At 43.2% G+C, this 27427-nt stretch overlaps 2 protein-coding genes across 2 annotated transcripts in view; one reads left to right on the top strand and one right to left on the bottom strand.

Annotated features, from left to right (window-relative positions):
- The window catches only part of RAB3GAP2 (RAB3 GTPase activating non-catalytic protein subunit 2), a 48408-nt gene extending 30710 nt beyond the window's left edge, over positions 1–17698 (top strand). The window contains exons 23-35 of the mRNA XM_083433270.1: positions 1182–1342; positions 2094–2310; positions 5049–5222; positions 5348–5454; positions 7025–7091; positions 7935–8005; positions 8824–8859; positions 10115–10189; positions 11468–11686; positions 12717–12806; positions 12897–13115; positions 14364–14522; positions 16722–17698. Of these exons, the coding sequence (XP_083289396.1) occupies positions 1182–1342; positions 2094–2310; positions 5049–5222; positions 5348–5454; positions 7025–7091; positions 7935–8005; positions 8824–8859; positions 10115–10189; positions 11468–11686; positions 12717–12806; positions 12897–13115; positions 14364–14522; positions 16722–16865 (1739 nt within the window). The 3' untranslated portion in view covers positions 16866–17698. The remainder of the gene's footprint in view (positions 1–1181; positions 1343–2093; positions 2311–5048; positions 5223–5347; positions 5455–7024; positions 7092–7934; positions 8006–8823; positions 8860–10114; positions 10190–11467; positions 11687–12716; positions 12807–12896; positions 13116–14363; positions 14523–16721) is intronic.
- Positions 17699–18469: 771 nt separating this feature from the next.
- IARS2 (isoleucyl-tRNA synthetase 2, mitochondrial) overlaps positions 18470–27427 on the bottom strand; it is a 32012-nt gene continuing 23054 nt past the window's right edge. Inside the window, exons 17-23 of the mRNA XM_083433279.1 lie at positions 24428–24553; positions 22892–23023; positions 21813–21919; positions 21179–21324; positions 20636–20826; positions 18920–19061; positions 18470–18789 (exon numbers count right to left, since the gene is read on the bottom strand). Coding sequence (XP_083289405.1) covers positions 18647–18789; positions 18920–19061; positions 20636–20826; positions 21179–21324; positions 21813–21919; positions 22892–23023; positions 24428–24553 — 987 coding nt within the window. The 3' untranslated portion in view covers positions 18470–18646. The remainder of the gene's footprint in view (positions 18790–18919; positions 19062–20635; positions 20827–21178; positions 21325–21812; positions 21920–22891; positions 23024–24427; positions 24554–27427) is intronic.

The following is a 27427-nucleotide window of genomic DNA, read 5'->3' as shown; positions in this document are numbered from 1 at the left end:
TGTTCTTATTATGGTGCCTAGGAGACCTGAACTTTTGCACGCTCAGGTGCAACAGACCTTTCAAAATATCTCCTCGTCCGGTTGCGCTGGCTGGAAATTTCCTGTTCTCAGCCTGGTGTTTGTACTCAAATGTGGGCACAGAAATCTGAGGTTCTATCTCTCTTACACATTAAGGGTCACTTCTATATTGTCAGCACTTTATGTACTTCACATAGTGTTTTTGGTTTGCTCAGGGTCTTCCCAGCTTCTTTGCTTTGCTTTTCATCCTAGTGAAGCAGAGCCCCATTTTACAGAAGGGAAAACTGACGGTCTTACAAGCCCAGAGCTGGACAATTGAATCATTAGATGAGATGTGACTTGGTCCCACCCCCAGGCCTAACCTTGTTTCACTGGACCACAGTGAGGGCTTTCGTTGACTTCCTTGCTGGCTTTTTCTGGGGTCTTCCTGGGCAGATAACCCCTCTGGAAATATTTTCTGCTCCCTTGTTAAGAAACAGGGACATAGCGAGGACTCCTGCAGTATAGTAGGCCTGAAATGTATGTGTGGGTTATGTTCCGGAAGTCTGTGCGCAAATGTAAAATCACATAAAGTCAGGAAGACCTTCAATCACTGCCACCCTGAGTGGCCATCCCTTCCTATCCAAAGTCGGTGGGCTGAGTCTCTCAGGAGCCTTGCAGGGCCTTCCAGAGCCCTTGTTCAACTTTTCTAATGGTCAGGTTTAAACTTGCATGTGCCAAATGGAGCAGAGTTTATGGGAGAAGTCTCCTTTGCATGGGACCCGTGAAACCCTTGTGACAGCACCAGCGCTAGGCTCTGCATCATCAGCAAATGACAGGTGCTTTATAAAAAGACACAGCCCTCCTTTCCCTTTCTAAAAAATGGCTCCAGCAGGTGTTGGATATGACCGATAGTGTGTGCCTATCTTGTAGCACGCGCCGTTTTTGAAAAGCTTCCCACCGGCAGGAGCCGCTACTGGATTGGGATCTCTTCCACGAACAGAAGTACAGTAGCTGTTGCATTCATGGGAGAAGGTGTCTGGATCCGACCCTTACAGATCAATGCTGTATTTATAGAGCTGACTTTGTTAAAAGTGTGGTTTCCTCTCCTTCTGCTTTATTTCTTGTTCTGCTGATTTTAGCTGACCTAATTGCACACCGGAGTTTCCCATTTTCTGTTTCAGTCGCTATAGATGAGACTTGGGATTCCCAGTCCGTTTCCCCCTGGTGGCAGCAGATGCGCACGGCGTGTATTCAGTCTGAGAACAACGGAGCCGCTTTGCTATCTGCTCATGTCGGGCATTGTGTAACAGCACAGATAACAGATAGCATAGCGGAGAAAAAAGTAAGTAACTTAGCTGTATTCCTCTCCACCAATAGCAGCTGCTGCTTTCCCGAAAGAAAGCTATAAAGCCCCTCTGTGATCTGCTGATTTTAATCTCGCCACCATTTGGAAAAGGTATGGTGAAAGTTGTTGTTCTAGGCACATGAGATATCCAGGCGTCAGGACCGTGGTTTGTTAATATGGATCATGCTAACAGCTTAGTAAACTTAGCAGGATAAATTGGAGTGCCATCTTTTACTTAATGCATTATGTGCTTCCTGGGCTGTTTGTAGTTGTGTTCCTTCTCACCAGCTGAGCGTTAACAGTTAAACGTGCTTTGTTTTTGCTCTTGCTGAGCTCTTACAGTCCTAGGAAGATCAGCTTTGGTACAACAAATCTCCAGCTTTTAGTGTGCAGATGATGGCTATGTATTCATTCACATTTTTTATTGTGCCCTTCCGTCAATGGTTGGAGAGTTGCCTGCATGAAGTGTGTTTTATCTTCATAACCCTATGAAATAGGTCAGTAGAAGTAGTGGTGGTTACATCTTTTGTTATCCGCTGTGTTTACTGAGATTTGCTTTCTCTCTTCCTATTTTTTCTTCTCCAAGGGCTACATTTCACATGCACGCTTTCATCACATAGTTACACTCATCAGGCAGCTGTGGTTTTGCTATAGCTTTCTAAGCTGGGTTTTGCGTTGTGTAAGGTGCGAAATATTGCTGACTTCACTCTTACTTTGCCTTCTTGGACAAAACCATCTTTTCTGTTAGTTTTCCCATATCACAGTAGGTGCCGATACGGACTCTTGGGAAGCACTCTCCCTCGATACCGAATACTGGAAACTTCTGCTAAAGCAGTTAGAGGATTGCCTGATTCTCCAGACACTCCTTCACAGTAAAGTGAACAAGAAGACAAGCCAAGTCTCAGCTCTGCAGACCGAGCCTCTTGGCAGACTCTCCGTGAAGAAGCTGCTGGAAGGAGGAAAAGGTGAATGTGCTGAAAAACATTGGCTTAGATCCAAAGACCCATGAGTGGGGGGGGGGTTCATTTGCAGAAGTGGGGAGGTGGGCAGTTTCTGCCCATTCCCCTGCAGCCCCCATGCCCCTTGAAAATCTGTTCCAGAGAGTTTACGATCCCTGGGAGGTGACACAGGAGGTTGCAGGGGAAATCAAAGGTCTTCCCCATCTTCTGTGAGCAAGTGCCTCTACTGGATTTCTGCCTCTGCCTCGTATTCGCCTCCCTGCCTCGTGTCCTAGCAGTCACCGTGGCTATCAGAAGCCTCTAGCTTGCTGTCCCTTTCTTGCTTACTAAGGAACAATGGGGAGGGCACTTCAAGACTCCCAGTGGTTTCTTGGGAGCCATGTACCTCTTTCTCTGCCCCGCACCTGATATCATGCATGGCATCAGGTGTGGGGCAGGTGGCTCCTTACCAGGCCTAATTGGGCCTGTGGTCCAGAATTCCCCCACTGCTGATCTGTGGTTTCATGCTGAAGAACTTGCCCCAGCAGGGTTGGGTTAGAGTCAGTAAGGAGCCGCAGTTGTTGCACTATCTGAACTGTGTGTGTGTGTGTGTGTGTGTAAGAGAGAGATAAAACAAATCCCAGAGGTGTGGAAGAAGCCTGGAGGAAGATGTGCAGTTATGAATGTAAAAAACAGCGTTTTCGAGCAAAGGATCAGGCATTCTGTTAGTCTTTACAGGACAATTTCAGGTTCAGTGTGGTAGAATCTGATAATGGGATTAGTGTCAGTAGTAGTTTATGTGGCCTGCACCAGTGCTCATGTCCCAGCAGAGAAAAGGGCTGGTGAAACAAAGGATTGACTGGGTGCATGTTGACATTGACCTCAAGCGAGACATTAAGATGGTAAGCTATCTTAATAAAAAATGGTTTTTAAAACCGCATAGGGGGAAGCTTAAGCAATTGCTTTGATTTAAGCAATGATAGTGCCATCTGAATTTCTAGCTTTGAATGTTGTCTTCTCCCATGACAAAGGTTCTTCTGTGGGTTTGGTTCCCCCTAGTGATTGAAGGCAGAAAAAGCTAAACTTAAGAGGAAGTATCAGAATATGTCTCTTATAGGGGCTTCAGTTTGTTTCCTGCCTTTGCTCAGATCAGTCCTTTTTTTTTTTAAGCTCTCCACAATTATCTTTTTCTCAATGCTTAGACTAATTTAGATCATAGGCCAGGATTGCATATAGATGACATATGCGCCCAATATGGTAAAGTTCGCCTTCCTCTTTGCATTATGACAACTGCAAGCAAAGTTACCCCTGGGTGAGAGAGCTCAGCCTGAAGTAGGAAGATTATATGTTATATATTAAGAGAGTGTGTGTGTGTGTGTGTGTGTGTGTGTGTGTGTGTGTGTAAACATTTCTATCATGCTCCTCTACTGCCCATTACCATTACCACTTGGGGCATCTTAAAACAGTTTAAAATCTCAATCCAATAAAATACCTTAAAATGCAACATACAGCAGTAAAATTACATAAGATACACAGCATTAAATAATCGGTATAAAGGTTCCAGCAGGTTTGAGTTTTCTGAGCATTCTGGAGAATCCAATAGAAAAAAAATTAGGAGCAATTACAGGGTTGAAATGCATGGGAGCCATGCGGTCTCTCTCTCTCTCTAGATACTTGATGAATTCGGCCCTTCTAAATTTATTGAAGAAATTTCATATTGGATATGAAACATTGGGCCTGCCCATACATTCAACAGAATCAACCTTTATCTTGTGGGTGGGGAACTGCCTGTTTGCTTTTCCTTTCTCTCTATCCCCCAACACCTGTTTCTGCAAAAGCATAAAATGCCGTGGGGGAGGGGGAAGCAAACCTGGAAGTTACTTAGAAAGGCAATGCTGGTGCAATCTGGGATGGTTGTTAATGTTGGTGGGATGTGTAAGAGAGAGAATAGATGGTGTGTGTGTGAGCGAGAGGGGGGGAGGGAGGGAGGATGGGTGAAAATGGCAGGGTGGGGTGGCTTTGTGCTGGTGTACAGTCCCCAAAAGAAGACCCCCAAAGGAATGTGGCCTTCCAAGCCATTCATTACACAGATGCTGCTTGCTTTGCTAGGTTGCACATGCATTGTTTCACATTTGAATGTTGAAAACTAGCATTCTGAGGTAAAAGGCTCTGTCTAACCCAGGCATGGCCAAACTTGGCCCTCCAGATGTTTGGGGACTACAATTCCCATCATCCCTGACCACTGGTCTTGTTAGCTAGGGATGATGGGAGTTGTAGTCCGAAAACATCTGGAGGGCCAAGTTTGGCCATGCCTGGTCTAACGTTTTTCACTGATATGCTCTTTTTCTATATATGGGCAAGAGTTTTTCTATGTAAGAGCATCCCAGCATGATTTTGTATTATTGTACCCATGTCCTGCTTGTGGACATTTCCACAGACATTTTTGTTAGTCACTGTGAGAACATGATGCTCCAATAGATGGGCCTTTGGACGGACCCAGCAGGACTCTTGCATTCTTAGCTATCTGCAACCTGAAACGTTATCATCCAGGACGGGGATGGACCTCCAAACTCCCATCAGCCCCAGCCAGCATGCGCAATGGTTAGGGGTGATAGGAATTGAAATCTAACTATCTGGAAGGTACCACATTGGTTTCCCCTGAGGAAGATGGTACTATTTGATAGGGGACGGGGTGTTATGTGTGAACTGGGCCTAGGCTTGTTTTCAAAGCGAAACATAAAACTGAGTCTTTTACTTTGTCTTAGGAGGCATTGCTGACAGCGTAGCAAAATGGGTTTTCAAGCAGGACCTCAGTCTGCCATTACTTAGGCTGGGGAGGCAGAGAGAAGAATCAGAAAGCAAAGAGGAAATGCCACACACAGACAGCAGTTTTCTAGAGGAGGCCGCAGAAGACCAGAAAGGCTTGGAAACCATCTTAGGTAAAAATGCAAAGCAAATCTTTGAATGAAAAGTTACTTCAGGAGCAAACAGAAGCGACTGAATTGTTTCTAACTGGCAAACAGCAAATTACTTAAGAACAATCTCCTGTAACATTTATTTCTAGAATTACTGCATCTCGCATATCAGGAGTTTCCTTGTAGCCTGGAGGCGGATGTGCTGCATGCACATTGCTGTTGGGAGTATGTTGTGCAGTGGAACAAGGACCCAGAGGTAATGGGGCATTTTACTGCCTCTTTCCTACCTTACAGGTGCTGTTGCTGTGTGATGTAAATAATGTAAACTAGCATTTTATATCTATATCTATATCATCTATATCTATATCTATATCTGTGTGTGTGTGTGTGTGTAAGACTGACTCATTGAAGAAAGAAAAAGCTGCTCGGGCCAGTTTCAAGTTAGAAAGCAACTTTACCACTTATTTTGCAAGGAGGACAAAATTTGCACTGTGTTTGTAATGCTCAGCTCAGCTGTCATAATTTGTTAGCTGTTTTCACATTATCAGCTTCTACAATGCTAGACTGAACTATGTGTCTGTGTGTTTTGCAGACTAAAGCAAATTAGGGCACATAGCAATACAGAGAATAAAGCTGGCTTCTTGGAAGATAAGGCTGTTGCATTAGATCAGGGGCTGGTAAACCTCAGACTTTTTTCATCTGCTTTGGTAGATCTTGGGAGTGCTAGTAAAAGAAACAATCAGAGCCAGATGCAGAATGAAAGAACAGGGTGTCTCTCAGCACATCCTGAGTTTAGGATTTGCTTTGAGTACCAGAACTGAAATGAGCGCTCTGCCCTTTCAGAAAAAACTCCTCTCCTTAACTTCACCAGCCTAATGTAGCTGCCTGCTTTTGTTACTATAGTTAAATGATTGGGAATCAAAGTTTTGCCTTGTCTACTGTAAATCACTCAGAGATCATCTGGTGGATCCTTATTGACCCTCTCTCCCACGCTAGACTGAATTCAGCCAGTCAGAGGAGTTTTCCCAGTGTAGGATGATTGAAAAACGAAGCAGCACCCCAGATACTCTTGTGCACAAGGGCACACTGAGACTTCCTTTTGCGCCATGTTTCTGGGCACAGGTTTGGGCTTTAATGCTGTGTGTCAGAGTGTTGTTGTTTTCCTGGGAAAACCCACATTTTATCGCTGAATTGGAGCAAACAGCAATCAAGTTTTCTGCAGACTGCTGTTTGCTCTGATTCAGGAGTAAAATGTTGATTTTCCCAGGGAAAGCACCAGGAAAACACACATGCGTGTGCACACACACACACACACACACACGCACAAATACAAACACTCAGACCTGGGCCTAGAAAGCACAGTGCAAAAGAAAGTCTGAATGAGCCCGAAGAGACAAGTTCACTGTTACTGTGGTTCACAATATTTTTTAAAAAGTTATTTTCAGTCTTCTTATCTCTCTCCCACATTCTTATGCACAGCATCAGCTGCTTTAATGTTGTTATAACTGCTCTCTTAAACCCTGCAGTGACTGCCAGTTAGCTATTATTATTTCTATCTGAATAATCTTTCCAGAACAAAGCTTTTTTTTTTGGGGGGGGGGAACTTACTCTCAGCTTTCTTGTTTGAAAGAAAAAGTGAAATGTTCCTCTGTGTGTGTACTTGAGTTTCAGCCTGCAAAGCTAATGTCATTGAAAAAACAAGTTTGAAATGTTAGGTCAAGGCTACAAATTTTGCAACAAGTAGCTTAAGAGGCACCAACTTTCAGCTTATTTACTTCATTGCATTGACCAATTTTAACGCTCTGTTTCTCTCTCTTTAATACAAGGAAGCATGCTTTCTCATCAGGTCTATAGAACATCTCAGATGCATCAATAATGCTCATGTTCAGTATGGTAAGCATGAAAGAACTATTTAATACTTGAATAGCAGAAGATTCTGCATGCTGTCAATCTGTAGAGGTGGAGTAGAGATGATGGATTCAAAATTGTATGCGTGGAATGTGTGGTTAGGATTTCACAGCTATAATGTTCTTTGTGGCAGCTACTATGGAAGGATCAGCTTATGTAATTCTTGGGAGACATTGGCGGAAGTGGTACTTACTGTTCAATCAAACTGATCAATGGAGGTTTCTCCCTGCAAACTCTGACTGAGAGAAGCTGTTGTTAAAAACTAGTATATTCTATCTAGACCAACAAATCTTGAGAGAAGTGTGTTGGTCTGGTTTAAGAGGTCAGAACTTCGGCAAAAGAAAGAAAACGTTCAGGCAGTGTCACAGTCCCCCCAAATCCTTCTTAGAGTTTGCTTACTGAATCAGTACAGCATTTAATGACTTTCTCACTTAAACACCACTGGAAAAATCTTTCCACCTTCAAAGCAGTATAAATAGAGGAAGCTCTTTTCCACCAAAGCAATCTTCTTTATTTCACTGAAGCATTCACATCAACACTTTTCAAAGACGTTGCATCCTGTGCAATGATATCCAGTTGTGGCGATCTGTGATTAGAACGGACTTTGCTTGTACAACAGGACTTTCTTGTCCTCTCCTCCTGTTAGCTTAGTGCTTCGTGAGAACCCCTCAAATCTGTTTCAGAGGATTAGGGGCATGGGTGTGTTTGTGTGGGGCACTAGGGAACAACAGCAAGAAGTCGTCTGCTCATGCAATGTTGGATTTCACCCTATGAATCTTGCCTGACAAAAAATATTTTTGACATAGCCTTCTACTGTAACTGTTTTAGGAATTGCTCTGATGATGTGGAACACATTCATCGTGAAAAGACTTTCTGCTGCTACCTATTTAATGGACAAGGTAAATACTGAATTATACTTTCCCCTTTTCTTTTTCTATGAAGTGGGGGCAACATTACGGAAATCAGTTTTAAACTAGGGCACTCAGTTAAAGACATCATAGTCAGCTAATGATATGGGTTTGGTGGGCTAATTTAATGATCACATAAAAACATATGTAGATTTAAACAGTTCTGAAGAACGTCCCCCCTTCTGAGTTGGTTTTTAGATAGTGCTTGTTGTTGTCTTAGAAGGGACATTCTCACTTTTCACTCTCCCATAAGCTGAGAGATTACTTTTTCAGAAGGCGTATGCTATCTGTAATTTTGCAAGTACTTACCTTAAAAACCCCCTGTTTTTCCAATAAGTAGGTGCACCTTTTAAATCAAAAAGTTTTATGAGACTAACTGGATAAATGTTGCAGCTGCATTTTAAATACATTTCTTGCTTAAAAAAAAAAAGTTAACCAATTTTGTTTTGCTTGGTTTTATGATAAAATTTCCCAGGGATTTAGTATTTCAGGTGTCAGTTGCTTTTGTTGTGTTTCCTGCTGGCCCAACTCTGGGATTTTGGGTGAGGCCAGGTGCCTTGTGATTGCACAGCAGTTCACAAAACAGAATTTGTCCCAGATGGAAGGGAACCGGTTTTGTGTGTGCTGCTCAGACAGAAAGGAAGCTTAATTTTTTTTAACTCCTGGGCTATCTCCTCTCGTTTGCCTGTAGGGAATAATGGGAGGGAGAGGATCTCTACATTGACTGATGAGAGCAAACCCAATGTATTGAGTTCTTTGCTTTTACTAAATGGATTCTGATACTTAACAAGAAACCGTTTCTTTAATAGGTTGGAAAAGCACCAAAAGACAGATTATGCAGACGGGCAAGTAAATTTGTTGTTGTTGTTACCATTTCTAATTGAAGGCATGTATAAAAATGGCATATCTGAGAGCATTTGTGTTCACCTGAATGTGGGTTTCCTGCTGGTTCAGACTTTTAGTTGTGGCCTCTATCAGGTGATGTTAGTGGTTTTACCTTGCCTAAGCGTGTGGTTTAATCCTAACCACATGCTTGGGAAAAGCTTGTAAAATGTGGACTGGACAAGGTGGATTTGTAGTTGGTTGACACAAAGAGTACTCACTAACGGTTCCGCATCATCCTGGAAAAAGTGTGGAGCTGTAGGGTTCTGTCCTGGGCCCGTTGTTGCTTTCGAGGCTAGGACCCAAACCAATAAGATTCAAGTTACAAGAAAGGAGTTTCTGAATACACATCAGAAAGTACTTTCTGACTGTAAGAGCTGTTTGGCAGTGGAAGGATCTCCCTTTGGAGGTTGTAGACTCTCCTGTGGAGGTTTTTAAGCAGAGGTTGGGTGACCATCTTTCATGTATGATCTAGTTGAGAATTCTGGGTTGCAGGAGGTTGAACTAGATTTGTCCCTTCCAACTCTGATTCTATGATTCAGGGTCCCTTCCAACTCTGATTCTATGAAATGTAAGGTTTTTTTTTGAAACCTAGGTAACTTTGAACAGTTTTGCACTTCCATATTCATGATGTTTCTGCAGAATAAGGGCTCTGCTTTTACCAGCGTTAGGCAACAGTGATACTGTGTTCTGAATATTTTTCTCCATAACAGTCTTTATCTCCTTATAATTTTAGTGCAGTCTGCTTTCAACGTAGTCAGTATCTATTTGAGCGGTCTTTTAATTAAAATTTTAGCCTAGCCAGGGACAAATCCACTGAAAGTGATTGGGATCAGATTAATATTGAGTACTTTTATTTGAATTGACCTTGATTTAAGCAGCAATGTAAATAAAAAGTATTGATGAAAAATAAGGGGAATTATATTCTAAGGCACTTGTTGGTCTTTATCATTGTTTTACATAAACATCTTCAATGGGAAGAGCTCTTTTGAATATTAGTTATTACTTGAGTGGGAAATGTCATGAACATTTTGAATTTTTTAAAAAAGTGTTTTATTATTGCTGGTTTCTCTTTTCCTTCAGCGTCTTGTTTAGCATAAGAGTTAAGATTTTATTTTTGCTATAACTCAGTCTCCTCTGTTCCAGAAAACCAGAACTGTTTTTAAATGTGTGCAGGAAAAAGCACATTGCGCAGGCTAATGTTGTTTTCTCAAACAGGATGTGGGGATGAGTGACATGGCAATGACATCTTTTCTTGGGTCTTGCTCAGATCTTCTTCAGACACTAATGGAGGTAACACCCACCCCCAAACCTGAGACTCACGTTGTTTGTAATAGATTAATAAAGCGGCATGTTGCAACTCTGTTTCTGTGCAATAGAGAGGAATGAAAGCTTCTGTACAACAAAGAGTCTGTGGGTGGGATTCACCTAGTCCTTTAGGAGAATGTGACCCCATCCAGATCAGGCAACCTGTTCCCAGACCTGGGAACCATTCCCCCCCCCAAACCCTTTGGGCAGGACTGATCTAATGAGTCTCGTCAGTGGAAGCTCCGTGCAAGGGCTCCCCACCCCCCGAAACTGGCTTGGGAAAACACCCTGGTTTTACTGGTTTTATATTTTTATATCTATCTATCTATCTATCTATCTATCTAGGAATGCGGGTGGTACTGTGGGTTAAACCACAGAGCCTAGGACTTGCCGATCAGAAGGTTGGCTGTTCGAATCCCTGTGACAGGGTGAGCTTCCGTTGCTCTGTCCCAGCTCCTGCCAACCTAGCAGTTCAAAAGCGCTTCAAAGTGCAAGTAGATAAATAGGTACTGCTCCGGCAGGAAGGTAAATGGCGTTTCCGTGGGCTGCTCTGGTTCGCCAGAAGCAGCTTAGTTATGCTGGCCACATGACCCGGAAGCTGTACGCCGGTTCCCTCGGCCAGTAAAGCGAGATGAGTGCCGCAACCCCAAAGTCGGCCACGACTGGACCTAATGGTCAGGGGTCCCTTTACCTTTATCTATCTATCATCCATCTATCTATATCTATCTATCTATCTATCTATCTATCTATCTATCTATCTCTCTATCTCTCTATCTCTCTATCATCTATTTATCTATCGGTTTGTTTGTTTGTTTGTTTGTTTGTTTGTCTCTGTGTGTTTAGTTTTAACTCTATCAGTGTTTCATCATCATCATCATCATCATAGCAGCCCAGGGAGGGAGGAGGGGGGGTCATTCCATCCAGGAAGCTGCAAAGCTTGTGCAGATGGAATGACCAGATGACCGAGATGTTGAATTCCACCCCATGTTATCTTTTCATAGGAAATGTTAATGAGCAAGTCCTTAAAGACTTTGGTATCCATGTAACACAACAGATTTCAAGCCAGAAAGTACAGTAGCTTTGAGTGAATGTGTACTCATTTTGATATTATCCCTTTGCAACACTGGTTTTGCTGCGCAGATTTCTTCTTTTTGCACCTTCAGCCGCGACCCCCTCCCCACCTACTAGTGTTGAAAACATCTTATTCAGAATGAAATTACAGTGACATTTCAAGTGCCAATGCTTTCCCCGGCTTTTCTGCAGGCTGATATAGGGAGTGATGAAATGCAGCTTCCTGTGCTGGACACGGAAGACGCCTGGGTGTCAGTCGAAGGGCAGACCTCCCTTGTGGAACTGGCCCTTGAGCAGAAGCACATCCATTACCCCCTCGTGGAGCACCAGTCTGTGCTCTGTAGTATCCTGTATGCAATCATGAAATTTTCGCTGAAGAGTGTGAAGCCCCTCTCCCTGTTTGACAGCAAGGTATGTACGTTATAAAAGAGCTGCCAACGAGTCAAAATCAGACAAGTTGCTGAAAAATGTATATATATTTTACATACTTAGAGTGAGCAGTTTGGAAGACTAGAGTTCAAATCCAGAAGGCAGCCGCTCATTCCCCCGTGAAAAGTTGCTCCTGATCCAGTATCTTCAGTGGCATTTAATTGGATCAAAGAGGAAAGGAAAATCCGAAACCGTCCTTTAGATTTTTGGAACCATGGAACACATGGGGTTGTATCCAGTGAAGTCATTGAGCTCATGCAAGGATGTCTGCTTTCACAATGGAACTTTTTCTAACCCCCCCAGGAAATTTTTTTTTTTTTGGGGGGGGGGGGGGAGTCTGTTCCACAAGTGGAAGTGCCTGCGCAAATGGGATGATTTCGTTTTATGCAACCCATTGGCTTCTTTCAGTCCTGTCTCCTGTATTTTGTACCAACAACCAACACTGCATTCAGGGCCACGTCACATTGGAAAATTCAAAATAGAAATTAATACTCAACCTCATTTAATCCAAATAGAAATTAATACTCATTTGAATTGGTCAAATGAGTGGGTTTCCCCCCCACCCCTTAACGTACATGTGTTAGGAAGCTGCAGTTGGCTAAATCATTGTGCAACTTTACTATAAGTCGCAAATGTTTTCCCTCTTGATGTCAGTTCCTTGGACTTTGAATGCCATCTTTCTCTGAGAAAAGAACCAGTGTGGTGGAGCGGTAGACACGTAATCTGGTGAACCGGGTTTGCTTCCCTGCTCCTCCACATGCAGCTGCTGGGTGACCTTGGGCTAGTCGCACTGAAGTCTCTCAGCCCCACTCACCTCACAGAGTGTTTGTTGTGGGGGGAGGAAGGGAAAGGAGAATGTTAGCCCCTTTGAGACTCCTTCGGGCAGTGATAAAGCAGGATATCATATCCAAACTCTTCTTCTTCTTCTATAATTTGTTATTAACTGATTCTTTTCTTTCCAAATTCCTCCATGATTTTAAAAGAATATTATTTGGTTTTTTTCTCTGTGCAGGGTAAAAATGCCTTTTTCAAAGACCTTACTTCAATCCAGTTGTTGCCCAGCGGCGATGTGGATCCAGCTCTGCTGTCTATACGTCATCAAGTTAGTTAAAACCTTGGGGGAAATTGGTGACGGTTGTGTGTTTTGTCAAACTGAACTGCTACTGATGTGGTGGTCTTGTTTCCTTTGCAGTTCTTAACCAAACTGGTGAGTGCCGTGGCGCAAGCCCAGTCTTCATCTCAGAAAACAAAAGACAGCCCCGAAGAGTTAGTCGCCGTGTCTGTGAAAGACAGAGATTGGCCAGCCTTGGCTTTGGATTTGGCTCAGCACCTTCAGGTCGCAGAGGATATAATTAGGCGGCACTATGTGTGTGAGCTGTACAACTATGGCCTTGATCACCTTGGAGAAGAGGTAAAAAAGGAAGTTAATGTGTAGCATGTGTCAGAGGGCAACTGTTCCTCACAAGTACCGTATTTTTCCGTGTATAAGACTCGTTTCCCCCCCAAAAAATAATGTCCAAAATTTGGGGGCGTGATACACAGATAGATCTTCCCTCATTTTCTTAAATCAGAGTCCCCCCCAAATAGGGGGCGTCTTATACATGGGGGCATATTATAGATGGAAAAATACGGTAGTTAGCTAGGTCTCCTGACTGATCCTCATGCTGTGGCTATGGGTTAAGCCTATGACATAATGTTATTTCCTTCTGTTGAATTGGCATTTGGGAAGCAAGTCTTTAAAAGTGTTGTTCCTCCCTCTTAGGCAGCCTTTATCCACCCTACATCCCACCTTGGTCTAATATGCCATCAGGGGAGAAGGGTCCTTTGGACTTACCTGAAGGGTGTTTCTACACGATGACAGACTGCGCCCAGGACCACATCCTATGTGGATGATTTTGGCTGTCCGCCTTAAGATCTCAAATTTAATGGGTAGTCTGTTTTTGAAATTCCTAGGATCTGTTGTTGTCTGCATTGCAGGTGTGTTTCATTTTTTGTTTGTGCATCCTGCATTTGCTTACACCTCAGCTTGGCAAAACTTGGGTGGTTGAAAGTTTCCTGAAAGGCAACTAGGTTACTGCCTTTGAGCAATAGGTGGAGCTAAACCCACCTGGGTCCAGTATGCCATCACACAGAAACACCCTTCAGGCGAGTCCAACAGAGGCTGGATAGCATGAGACTCTTAATCCCAGGGTTGTGGGTTCAAGCCCCATGTTGGGTGAAAGATTCTTGCACTGCTTTGTTCAAATGACTAGCTGATACTTGTGGCCCCTTCCAACTCCACAATTCTGTAATCAAACCCTTCTAAAGTGGTTTAATCCAGTGGTGTCCAAACTTTTTTCAAAGAGGGCCAGATCTGATGAAGTGAAGGGCTGTGAGGGCCGACCAAAGTTGTTAACTTTGTTTTAGGGTTGAAGTTGTCGAGGTTTTTTAAGGATTTTGCCCCAGGAAATAAACTGCCACAGGAGCAGGATTATACTGACCAGCAGGCCTGATTAGGCCCAGAAACGGACTTAGGACATGCCTGGACTTTAATCATTGCCAATCTTGTTTTGAGGTCAATCGTTTCCTTTGTGCCTAGGTAGAACACTGAAGTTCTGCTCTTAATATACCAGTGCTCTTCTTTTTATATGATTGTGTTAACATGTCCTGTAATGTTCAGGCTATTCTTCAAGTACACGACAAAGAAGTCCTTGCATCTCAGCTGCTGGTGCTGACCGGACAGAGGCTTGCCTACGCCTTACTGCACACCCAGACCAAGGAAGGCATGGAGCTACTGGCCAGGCTGCCTCCAACACTCTGCACATGGCTTAAAGCTATGGTAACGTCCTTTGACTAAAAGCATCTTTTTACATCAAATAGCACAAGAAGGAAGAGTGTTTAAGATTTCACCAAGTCCATAAGTTTATTAAGTGCTTCATACTATGTGGTTGGCATCTGTCTATCTCGAGGGACAATGGAGTGCACCTAAGGGGGTGAAGTCAAACCGTGTTAGCAGCACCGAAGGGATCTAATTGGAGCACAAGCCTGGGCAGTGTGTATGGAGGTCTTTGGCTGCTCAGATGACAAGACGCCCCTTGGCCTCAGTGATGTGGTCCAAAGGAGAGCAGAGCAATACATTTGGCAACAGCCTGGCAGCAAGAGTTGCTGGAAGGAGGCATATAAGGCACCACCCAACTATCTTGGGGACTCCATTCTGGATTTACTCCTTAGCCTTTTCTTCTCCTGAAGATACCCTGCAAGGCAGCGGTTTACGATCAGAGTTTTCCTTCTTTTAGATGGGCTATCTTTCCCAGGTTGACAAGCCCCATTTGCCCCTTAGTGCTTCATACACTTGGTATAAAAAGATATAAATGTCTAGAGAAGCATTTCACATCTGAAAGTTTCCAAAGTGAGGCTGTCTCTGCTCTAAGCAGTGCCCACTCTGAGTGGGTTAATATGCATGAATAATTTCTGACTAAGATTCGTACTTGAGGTGACTCCTGTGTCTTATATGACTGTTAATCTTTAGCCTGAGTGTGCCATGTGGCATGGAATCTGGACTCTACTGCAGATCTGGCTACAAAGACATGCCTGGCATTGTACCTCATGTAGTGGGGATCAGATGACTCCAGAAGTTTTCGCTGTCACTACCCCCCTCCCCTTCTTAAAAAAAACACCCCACAGTAAATTTTAACTTGGAAGTTAATGCCTGCCTGGTTCAGCAGGGCTCCTTATAATTGCAGCCTAAATAACGGAATTTGCTCACAAAGCGTAGTAAGTAGGACCAACCCTGGGCATAAGGTGGTTGTATCTCTCTAGGATTAGCAGCCATTTGAACAAAAAAGAATGGCCTTAGAGCAGGAGCACACTACCTTATTTGATGTTAGTATTGCAATATACAGATGTACTACAACAGGGCTTTTGTATGCCACTCTCTTGACTCAGCTGTGCAGGTAGGAACGAAACCACTGTAATACAGTGCCTCTGCTCCTCAGCCAGAGCAGTCAGGCCAGGTATCAAAAGCTGTTGAAAGATCAAGGAAGAATAACAGGGCTACGCTCCCTCTGTCCCTTCTTGGATATAGGTGGACCTAACTTACTTGTGTTCATTAATTTCTATGGATCTACTCCAAGTACCTCTTACTTGAACGCTACCCAATAACCACCACTCGCCCTGGGTATGCAAAGAGTGCACTTAATCCTATTTGTGACTAAACCAAGTACATACATTATTATTACTTTCATTAATTATAAAATTTATATAGAGTCCTTCATCCGAGGATCACAATATAAAAACACAAAAATGCACGCCATAATAACAAAAGAAAACAATCCTGCCTCCTGGTCAAAATCTCAGAAATATTCCAGAAAGAGGGGGGGAAAGGGGGTGCCCTTGTCCAGCTTCTAAGTGATGACCTCTTTGTGGCCCACCAGAACAACCAGACTGCTCTGCTCTTCTGGTTGTAGCAGTTGAAGATCAGCCAGCTGGTTGTGCAATGCCAGATGTAACAAATCAGCCATGAATCAAAGTTGCTGCTGAAGCCATGGCCTCCAGTAGTTTCATTGATGTTCTTAGCTAATGGTGGATTAAAGCAACAGGTTTGCCAGGCAGAGGTTCAGAGCTCTGTTCCCTATATGTATTCTCTTTCTCACTGGCAGCCACAGACATCATCAGCACTGTCCACCACCTGACCACAAGAGGGTCATGGTTTCCCTTCTGCCATGGAGTAGTCTGTGTTACAGTGATCTTCACAAACACTGAGGTTTCCTTACGGCAGCTAAGTATGGACTTGTAGCTGCACCCCTTGCATCCAGACATGAGTGTTGCTTTTGTGGAGTATGCAAATAGGCAAGGACCAGGCTCATTGCTTTAGAATACATTGATGTGTTTCTGGAGAAAATAACCCACAAAATTGGAAGGTGCCTAATAAGCATTTAAGTGAAAATCCTGCATTTCCGTTGCCTAGTGCTGTAGCTTGAAAATTGCTTTTATAGGCGAATGCCTGACGACTTGTGTTTCCCCTCCCCTTTCTCTACAGGACCCACAGGACCTTCAAAATGTAGATGTGCCAATCACCACAACCGCAAAGCTAGTAGACAAAGTGATAGAACACTTACCGGAAAACCACGGGCAGTACAGTGTTGCCTTGAATCTAATTGAGGCAGTGGAAGCAATGTCATGATGGCAAGGTCACAATTTCTGCTGCTAGTTTTGAACCGTTCTTATGTACAAGTCCAGTGCATGGCTCTTGTACGTAGAGATGAAGAACCACCTAGTGGGAAATGGTTTCAAGTGACTTTCGTAAACTAACCCTTTTAAGGCTTTTAGGAGATGCTACCCATGTGAAGTTCTACCTTACTGTGGTGGGTAACACCAGCAACCTATCATCTTTGTATATTTGTCTATATAACCTTAAATATTTATTTCTAACTTGAAGCACTTGCGCAGTAGTTCAGGTTTAAGAACAGCTTTGTCGTCCAGATTAACATATTAGAGTTTTTCATGTGCTAGAAAATCAACTGCTGCATTTTAAATGTTAAATTGAGAGGAATTTAATTAGAAGCTGAGAAAGCAGGAGCTCCTACGTGTATGTTGCTTCTGGTTTTCAGAGTAGTCTCTTGGCTGCTTTTAGCAAGGAGCTAGCTGGGTGGAGGCTTACAGCATTAAATAATTACTTCATACAATCATCACACTTGGACAACTGGGCAAGGGGTAGCTCATTCTTAAAAAGATTGTTCCATTGGGAGGGCAGAGTGGACAAGTTAATTTCAAAATCTTGAAACAGAAGCTGCCTCTTGGATGTTCTGATAAAGTCTCAGAAATAAAATTAGGAATCTAATTTAAGCCAATCAGGTTCTGTAGAAGCATTAGTCTTTTTGTAACATTGATTGTTGTACAGTTTATTGTAAAAATATTGTAAATTGTCTAGCCCCTAGGTTCCCTGTGTTGAAATTTCAGCTTTCTGTACACAGCTGTCCAATATATGAAGTATTAAAAATAAACTAGTCATTCTTCTCTGGTGTGCATTGGTCTTAAGAGGTACGAACACATATCTGGGTCTTTGAATCACAGATTTCCAGTGGATGCAATAGGAATAGTTTGGATCTTGTAGGGCAGAAGGCAGAAATCAACCTGTAAAGGAGGGAATGTAGTTGCTGTTCAATTTGCAGCAGGGTTTGTGGGCAGCAGTCTATAGATCTAAGGATATAACATGATCACTTCTTAACTATAATTGAAAAATGAGTGCAGGTTGAGATTACCCAGTTATCTTGCTGGCATGTATGTTTGTCTGCCGTTAATGGTGGGTTGTGCCAAAGAATTGATGCTTTTGAGTTACGGTGCTGGAGGAGACTCTGGAGCGTCCCATGGACTGCAAGAAGATCAAACGTATCCATTCTTAAGGAAATCAGCCCTGAGTGCTCACTGGAAGGACAGATCCTGAAGCTGAGGCTCCAATACTTTGGCTACCTCATGAGAAGAGAGGACTCCCTGGAAAAGACCCTGATGTTGGGAAAGAAGGAGAAGGGGACGACAGAGGACGAGATGGTTGGACAGTGTTCTCGAAGCTACAAACATGAATCTGACCAAACTGTGGGAGGCAGTGGAAGACAGGAGTGCCTGGCGTGCTCTGGTCCATGGGGTCACGAAGAGTCAGACACGACTAAACAACAACAACAATGGTGGGTTGACAGCAGGTTAGCATGAAATCCTTGACCAGCAAGAAAGGGGGACCCACTTGTTACTAAGAAATCTTATACCCTTAAGAACACCAAAGACCATCTGGCATCTCTCACAAGCAGTTTATTAATGTACAAGCTTACGTATATACACCAAACCATTTTTCAAATAAACATTCCAACATCTCCCCTCAGTAGTAGTGTGTGTTTTCTCATTACACACATTTCTTAGAAATAAGTCAGCGAAATATCAGGTTGCTTTTGAGAGAGCATGGAGACGTGGTTGCTATTTCCCACCAAGTGTTTCCCTGCATCGTGCACAGAGCGTGTCTGCTGAATCCGCAGTGTATTTTCGACAGCGCAGGCATTTTGATTTGGCAGCCGGTAGAACTATGACTTTATAGGCAGATTCTTCCCGGATATCACCACCTATTGAAAGAAACAGACTCAATGTTTAGGTAGACCTCTCTGTCTCTTGCTCACCCACCCCAAGAAACAAGGGAAGGTACAACTAGTCCAAACCGATGCCAAGCTGGAAGTTATTTCCTTCTGCACTTACCTTCTAAGTTGATCAGAAATGTCCCTTTAATCATATCATCTGTGCTTATGTCTCTCGGGACTTCACTAAGCAGCGTCGTTTGTGATGCCATCATTATTTCGTTTAGCTGGGATGTACTGGAACACTCCTCATGTTGCAGCACCTGGATGTGAATGATTGCATTTAGAGAAGGCTGTGGCTGAAGTTAAGCAGGTCCAGCCATAAAGCCTGCCAGCCCTACTGATCCATTTGAAACAGTGGTTCTCAAACTGTGTAGCAGGAGATGTCAAGTGTGGCAAAAGATTCAAGGATAATCAAAGAAACATTTAAATATTTTAGTGCAGTACAGTATCAAAGTATCTTTTTTAATTTGCAGAATATGGATAGATATCTTTACAAAAAGACAGCAAAAGCATCAAGCAATACTGTGGAGAAACCTAGTTGTGATCCAGAATTGAACAGAGTGCTGGAGAATAGCACTATTTTCCCCTGCCCCAGCTGTTTATTTTAACCTTTTTACATACCAATTCAGCTACTCTGAATTTCAGAAGTGTGTACAAATTTATACAATGAGTACAGTGATGCCCCGCAAGACGAATGCCTCGCAAGACGGAAAACCCGCTAGACGAAAGGGTTTTCCGTTTTGGAGGTGCTTCGCAAAACGAATTTGCTATGGGCTTGCTTCGCAAGATGAAAATGTCTTGCGATTCCTGGGGTTTTTTTTCCGCTCCCCCCCTTTTTCCCAAGCCCCTAAGCCGCTTGACAGCTGATGGCTAAGCCGTCTAACAGCTGATCTAAGCCGCTTATCAGCTGATCTAAGCCGCTAATAGCCTTTTAGCAGCTAATCCGCTAATCCTTTAAACCTTTAATAGCCGCTAATAGCCTTTTAGCAGCTAATCCGCTAACCCCTTAAGCCTTTAATAGCCGCTAATAGCCGCTAAACCGCTAATAGCGCTAATCCGCTAATGGGCTTGCTTCGCAAGACGAAAAAAACCGCAAGACGAAGAGACTCGTGGAACGGATTCTTTTCGTCTTGCGAGGCACCACTGTATATTAGAACCATTATTCAGAGTACAGCTAATTTAAGATGCCTGTGTAAAAAAACCAAAAATGGATGTTTCAGCCAGGAGTGGAAAAGACTGCAACAGGCAAGCCTCTTTAGGAAAATCATTCAAAAGGCCTCTTCCTTCGTGGCTGAAGGATTTATGTCTGATAGACGAGGCCACAAGAGAACAGTCAGCAGAAAAGCTTCAAGACATGGTTAGGCTGGCATAGGAAGAAGCGCTTCTCTGGTATTTTGGTCCCAAGCTGCATAGGGCTTTAAAGGTAAACACTAGGGCTGTGTGATATATCATCCAAAACCAGTTTGAAGTCCATATCATGATACCAGTTTCATAATCTTTGACCTAGCAATATATTGCGTGCACTATGCAAAAATCACAATGTGGGGAAAACCATGAAGCCAGCCAAGGCCTCTACACGGCTCCATCCTTGTTTCAGACATTGTGATATATCAGTATATTGCGATGATTAGCTGGTGATATATCACGAAGTTGAAAACACAGTGCTAGTAAACACCAGCACCTTGCTTAAGGCCCTGAAGTGAACGTCTAGTCAATGAAATTCTTTTAAAATTGCTGCAAAAATGAGTGAGCTTTGTTGCACTTGTCAGAATTCTGGAAGCCAAGCTCTGTACTAATTGATGTTTGAACAAATGGTATTGATTTTCCCGCTTACCTCCATTAATTCAAAGAGCAGCCCAGGCTCAATCACAAGTACCACCTGATATTCCAAAGCATTTTTGCCAGGGATCGAGCCCAGGAAAGCATCTCTCATTGCACATGCTCCCTCCACTGCTTCTTCAAGGCCGGGTTTCTTCCATACGGGACTTGTGTTCATCCACCCAGAACGAAACACGCTATCTGACTCTTTGAAAGAAAGAAAAAGGTTAATACCCAAAGCAACTGTTCATACAGTCAACCCTGGAACACCCCTGCAAAGCTAAGGCTGTCAGTTAAAATTTCACTTATTGGGGCACTCTTAATATTTTAGCTTCAGATCATCAATATTACAAGATTTTAAAGACTCCCATCTTTTCCTAAAATGATTAGTTTAACTCTCTTGGGGGCCTGCAGGCAGTTCCACCATTCCAGCCAATGCACAGACAGTTCTTCAAATGTTTAGATAAAGGAATTCCCAGGGATTCTCAAACACACTGCTAAGGCTACAACATACAAGAGCCCTGCGTGAAGAAGCACCTGACAGCTCCAGCCACCTTACCTTTCTGATACGGAAGGTACTGGAATACCTCTTCAGCCAAATGAGGAAGGATTGGTGCAAAAGAACGAACCACAGTGTCGAAAATTGCAGCTAAGGCTGTTTGGCATGAGCGGCGCTTGGGATCTTTTTCTTCTTCACAATAAAGTCTGAAATGGGGGGGGGGGGGATTGAACTTTTAGATATTGGTAGGAATTAAAAGCCGGAATGACGCCATTTTAAACTGGGAATGTCCAAGTATTTGCCCTTCTATATTTCAAACAACTAATATACTTTCGCATTTGGCAAATTAATACGGGTGTGTGTGTGTGTGTGTGTGTGTGTGTGTATCAACACATAAATAGCACTGAACCCAGTGGTTTTGGTACCGATGGCTAGAATTTTTTCACACTGTTTTATTTAGGGGGGAGTGAAGCACACACAAAATCAAAAATTAAATAAATTTCAGGTTTAAGATTCCACTCGCACATATGATGGGAGCTTTTGCAAGCTAGTAACAACAAAGGCCTGGTTCATGTATTGCTTGTGCATCTCTGCGTGTGCATTGAGGTTTCCTAAAGACAAGCTTTCTTAAGCGGGAACCAAGGTGTAGTGAATAGGGAGACTCACATTAGTAAGGGTACACTGTTATACATACCTGTCCTTGATTATGCTAAAGTAAAAACTAGACAGCTCTCTAGTATGGAAGGCTTGCAGTAATCGTATGACTTTGCCATAGTCATATTCCTTATACGCTGTTGTAACCTGAAAAAATTCAAATACAAAAACAGACAGCTAAGTTAAGAAGCAAGTACTGAAGATTCAGAAACCACAGGAAGAGAAAGAGCCTTTCTCCATTCACACCTCCATGCCCAGTATTTACATAAGAGAGCCTGCTGGATCAGGCCAATGGCCCATCTGCTCCAGCATTTTGTTCTCACAGTGGCCAATCAGATGCCTCCAGGATTTAAAGACAGGAGTACTACTGGAGGGGGGGGAATGCCCCCAAAGTCCTGATTTGCTTATATGTACATAAGTTTTTAGCATTGCGGCTCTAGCCCTCTGGAATCGGTTACCTGCTGAAATTAGGCAGGCACTTAGAATCATGACATGTAGGTGCCCACTGAACAGGTTTTTGCTAAAGGTTTTCTGGGAGTCATTTATGAAACCCTGGTTATGCATCTGTAGAGGTAGCTTTATTGTTTATTCAGAGTTTGTAGGAATGGTTTTAATGGTTTTTTGAATTTGCATTTTATCTTAAATTTGTCCCATTGTACATTGCTTGGATTTGTGAAGCGGTTAACAAATGTGCTAAATAAAAAACAAATAATGCCTTGGCTGAATTATGACCACTAGGGGCTCCCCAATTCATATTTAAAATTCTCTATGCTTTGAGTACAAAATGCTATTTAATAATAATAATAAAATTATTATTTACACTCTGCGCATCTGGCTGGATTTCCCCAGCCACTCTGGGTGGATTCCAGCGAAATAAAAAAAATAATAAAATGTCAATCATTAAAAACATCTGCAAGCCTGTTGTAATCATAAGGAGGGTCTCTCTTATGCTCCAGATTGGCATTCATGACAAAACACTGTCTAACTACTAGGACCTTAGCTTAAATATGATTCAATCCAACCTCTCTTCTAAGTAATTCACACAGCTGACTGCTCAAAGGCTCACATCCTTCTGCTGTATGCACTTATAACTCCTAGTCCCCCTCCTTCCCTGCTTACCTTGTTTGCATAGCCCTGCAGCAGGTGGAGCATATACTGGTCTATTACATACATCTCTGATGTGGGGACTGTGTCCGTCTCCGGAGTGAAGCCGGCCAGGTTGCCGAGCAAGAAACGGAGCGTGTTCCGAAGCTATCAACAAACCAGTCAGCAACATGCATTAATCAGGATAACGCCACAAAATCCAGAATGATACAGCAGTAATAATTTAAAACAGGTTTTGCTACCAATAGTGCCATTAACATTTCAGAGGCTTTTCTAATTCCTTGAGAATGCTGGAGACTCCTATCTGGTCACTTTTCCAATGCAAGCTTTGTTTCACAATTTGGGGTGGAAAGAAAGGAGACTGTTTATAGTTGCCTGGAAATCACCTCAAGGTGATCCTCCCTGATCCCAAAGGAGTTTGAAATCATGTCAAGAAGTCACATGATCTCCAAATGCTTTCAGCTCTTCCCTTCCTCTCCTTTCCAAAGCTCTATGTGGCTTGCAATATACAATGGAGGAATACCAGATCAGAGGACTGCCCAATTGTTATCAGTGCCAAGGCCCTAGGGCTAGAAAGGAAAGTTATGGCAAACACAAGGTAGCTGGACTTTACTGCCTAGGCACACGCGTCACATGATGCAACATCAGTCTCCCAAAATTCCAGCTGAATGGCCTGTCAAGTGGGAAGAGTAGGAGGCACTGGGCTTTGACAACAGCCTTGAGTTGGCTGCAACACTGTCAGTTTGCATCCCTTAGTGCAGAAAGTATTGATCTGATGTGTAGAGATCTTTCATATTCTAATTAATTCAAGAGGAAGCTTCTCTGTGTGAAAGAAACAAGCAGAAGGTTCATGACGTTTGGGTTATTCATTCAGAGAAGCTGAGTACAGCTGGCTTAAACTGGTTCTGTTATCTCTTCTGTCAAGGTCATACTGACTAAAAAAAGGCCAGAAGGAGCCTGGGTTTCACTTTCTCCTTCTATCTCTCTTGCTTCTGGTGTGGTGTTCTGCACATAGTATACTTAGCACTAAAGTTTAGTCTTATTGTAAGTTTAAGTTAAGTCTGCTGCAACTGGATTTCTTAAGGACAGTGCCAATCCTGAATGTATTAGATTTGTGACCATGATGCTCATTTGTCTTCAGTAGCTCTGCTGGATGAAATACAATTGCCTCTGGTCTATTTTTTGGGAATCCTGCAATGTGTTTTAAGTTTTTACTCTGCTAACTATACATTGGAGTTCTGCTCTGGATCAGTATTGAGGAGAATTCCATGACAAACACATCTAGTTCTACCATAAGAATAGGAAGCAAACAAACAGCTGAATGCAATCACACTGCAAGTGATTTTGTTGCCCTTTCCTGTCAAGTTATCTGAGGCTGGGCTGCAGCAAGTGGTAGCTGAAACAGAAACTAAAGAAAAGATCTCAAACATTATTTCCTGGTTATGCATTCTACAAAACAAACTGACAGTTTTAAATCTGAAATGGCTCCTACTGAAGAGGAGACACTCTGTTTTTCTTCTTACTGTTGCTATTATTCTCTCGGCTTCCTACCTTGTTGATGTCATCTCGTGCAGAGTTAAGCACAGCTGGCCCAATAAGAACTTCCGCAAAGACATTCGACTCTGCCACCCACCAGCGTAGAATATCGGCGCCATATGGAGGGTCTGTACTGTGGTCCTGTGAGTGTAAAGATTGGGTGGGTAGGGGGAGAGATTAAGAGAGAGAGACTAGCTCTGCAAACCTGCTGAATTTACACAGTGGGTGAGAGCCAACAGCTCCATTCTGCTACTGGAAGCCAGCACAACAACTCCTGCTAGTGCAATAGGACTTTCCTCTCTTCTCCTCCTCTCCCAAATCCGCTCAGGTCAGGTGAACCCCCAGAACCGGGGTGGGGTGGGGAGGAGGACTGTTCTATCAGGCAAGCAGAAATGGAACAAACTCTTTAGTGTTACCTTGGAAGTCTACCTAGCATGTTTCGTTGACAACACACATTTTCCTGGAGCACAAAAAGCACCAACTGCTTACAGATTTCCGGCAGCACAGAAATGAAATCTTGACATGCAGCCACCCCACAATTCAACTGGACCAGAGATTTTCAAATGAAAATTAGCAGCATAGTTGCTGTTCCTTATTGCTCTGCAGAACACAACACACACACACACCTATGCCATGCTTGCTAGTGCAAAGCTTGGGGGGGGGGGGAAGGGAGAGAAAAGTCAAACCACACTTGCTGTCAACTTGGAGCCATCAAGGATTGTGGCAGGACAAGCTACATCAAAGGATCAGCATTGCTTTTTACTTGAAAAGCTTTCAAGTCACAGACATGGGGGCGGGGGTGCAGGGAAGTTCCTTGGTGCTGTAAAAACTACTACACAGCAACTACTGATGTTCTTGCCTAGAGAGAAAGGGGAAGTACCATAGTTTAGGGGTAGTAGGCTCCAGGTTCAATCATTGAGAAGGACTCCTGGTCTGAAAACCTGGAGAGTTGCCATTGAGCTAGGTGGACCGCTGGTCTGACTCAGGGTAAGGCAGGAGATGGTCTGTTCCCCATTTCTTCCCCTGGCACAGAAATGCAGTAGAATGCTGTGGACGGATATGCCCCTCCTCTGCCAGCCTCAAGCATGCTAACAATTCCCCTCGCCCCAGCCATTACATTTTTTAAGCCTGGTTTAGCAAAAGCTGCAGCCAATTTCTCTCCTCCTGTTTAGAATTGTCCTTGTTTACTTTGGGAGGTCTGCTCCAAAAGATGAATCCCCCTCACTGAACAAGGAATGGGGCAGCCCTAGCAGAATAAGCAACTCGGTTACAAGTATGTAGTGAAACAATTTATACAGCTATCGTCTCTCTTTCTCTCTCTCCCCTCCCCAACTGCTCCCCTCCCCTCCTTTTTCTATTTTCCTCTAACTCATTACTGTCATCTGCCATCTGAACTGCACTATAATAAGTAGCAAAAAAGAAAAACTAAGCATGGTCAAGAGGAAGAGTACTGGAGTAACAATTGTAGCATGCACTGAACTTCAGGAAAATACATCCACAAACCAACCTGCACGCTAAATATTTCCTTCATACACATTAAAATCAGAACAAATATCAGGATTATCTTCAAATCCTGATATCAGAACTTCTAAATTTCAAATGATATGGTGGCACAGAACAACTCAGCCAACATGTGAAGCATACATTAGAACAGACCTGTTTGATAAAGGTCAAAGAACCAGACCCAAAATGTTCCCATATAAGACAAGAGGGTTGCTTGGGTAGAGGGTCTAGCGACTGATTCCCATTCAAAGATGGTTATGTCCTGGTCTCCAATGACACATGGTATGGCATCAAGTAGCTGAACCCTTATTAATTCACTGGGGATTGCTCCACATTCCCAGATCCAAGAGCTCTGACAAAGTAGAAATTCGGGGTCTATCAAATCTAGCCAGAGCAGCCAAAGGACCAGCTAGGAGCTGGGCAGTGAACATCAATACACAAGCTAAACAGTTGATCAAAATGTTAATAAGTCAAGCACAAGTTGAGCTTCAAGCCACCAGGCATGAAAACCATTCCCACCCCCACAGAACAGGCACTGATAAGCAAGGTAAAGCAGCAATAAAACTGGTCTGTTTTTATGATGATTGATATATGCAAGCGAGGCTGCCAAGGGCTCTATTTCAACGACTGTTTAAGGATACACAAGGAAGCTCAGCTTCAGAAAGACACTTTAGGAAGCTTTTCCATCAGCAGCAATAAAAATCTGCTCTTTTCAACAACTGGAGCGAAGTGTTACCTTCGTGCCATATTTCCCCTTCCCTCTAAAGCCATCAGAAGCAGACTGAGGTTTTAATGGAGTTTCAGTATAACCGGACTAGGCACAGAACAACTTCCGAGTACTCTTCTACAGAACCTGCTGAACAGGAAATTCTAGAATAAAAGCAACATGCATGATCTTGAAAATACCTAAGCCGAAGAGACTGCTGGATGCACCCAGTGCACCAAATTTCTATACAAAAGACAAGAGCGTTGCTTGGGTACTCAAAAGTATCTTGCTGACACAGTTGAAACGTAAGAAAACCATGTCCTTGAGGCCGCTTTACGTTAATGTGGCACAAGTAATTCACGTGGAAGGTGAGCTTAGACTACAACATTTGAGGGACATATAGACCTGGTGTGAATATGGCAATTGAACCATGGTTTATTGTGACATGAGCAAACCTAGGACTCGTGCTCCTCCACACCTCCCCTCCTCTAGTAAACTATGAGGTTGGAGGCTTTCGCTTCAGATTTCAATTAAATCAGTTTAATGCTGCATCCAAATCCTATACTAGTTAATTCTAACTATAGTTAGTTGGGGGAGAAAACCAGCTTTGTAATTCACGTTTCAAGCAACCACAGTTAACCTAAGTGCAATTTTATCACTTTGAACATAACTGTGGTTAATCTGAAGTGGAAGTGAGAGCTTCCAACTTCCTCTTCGCAGTCACAACAGAGGAGGGGAGGTGGGAGCACCTAAGACTTGTTCTCATAATGATAAGTCAGTGTTTATTAGGCCTATGAGCTCTTTCA

This window comes from Podarcis tiliguerta, assembly GCF_965153285.1.
Source record: "Podarcis tiliguerta genome assembly, chromosome: 3".
In the NCBI taxonomy this organism is placed as follows: Eukaryota; Metazoa; Chordata; class Lepidosauria; order Squamata; family Lacertidae; genus Podarcis; species Podarcis tiliguerta.
The sequence above is the reverse complement of the archived record's forward strand: the minus strand, read 5'-3'. Positions and strand labels throughout refer to the sequence as shown.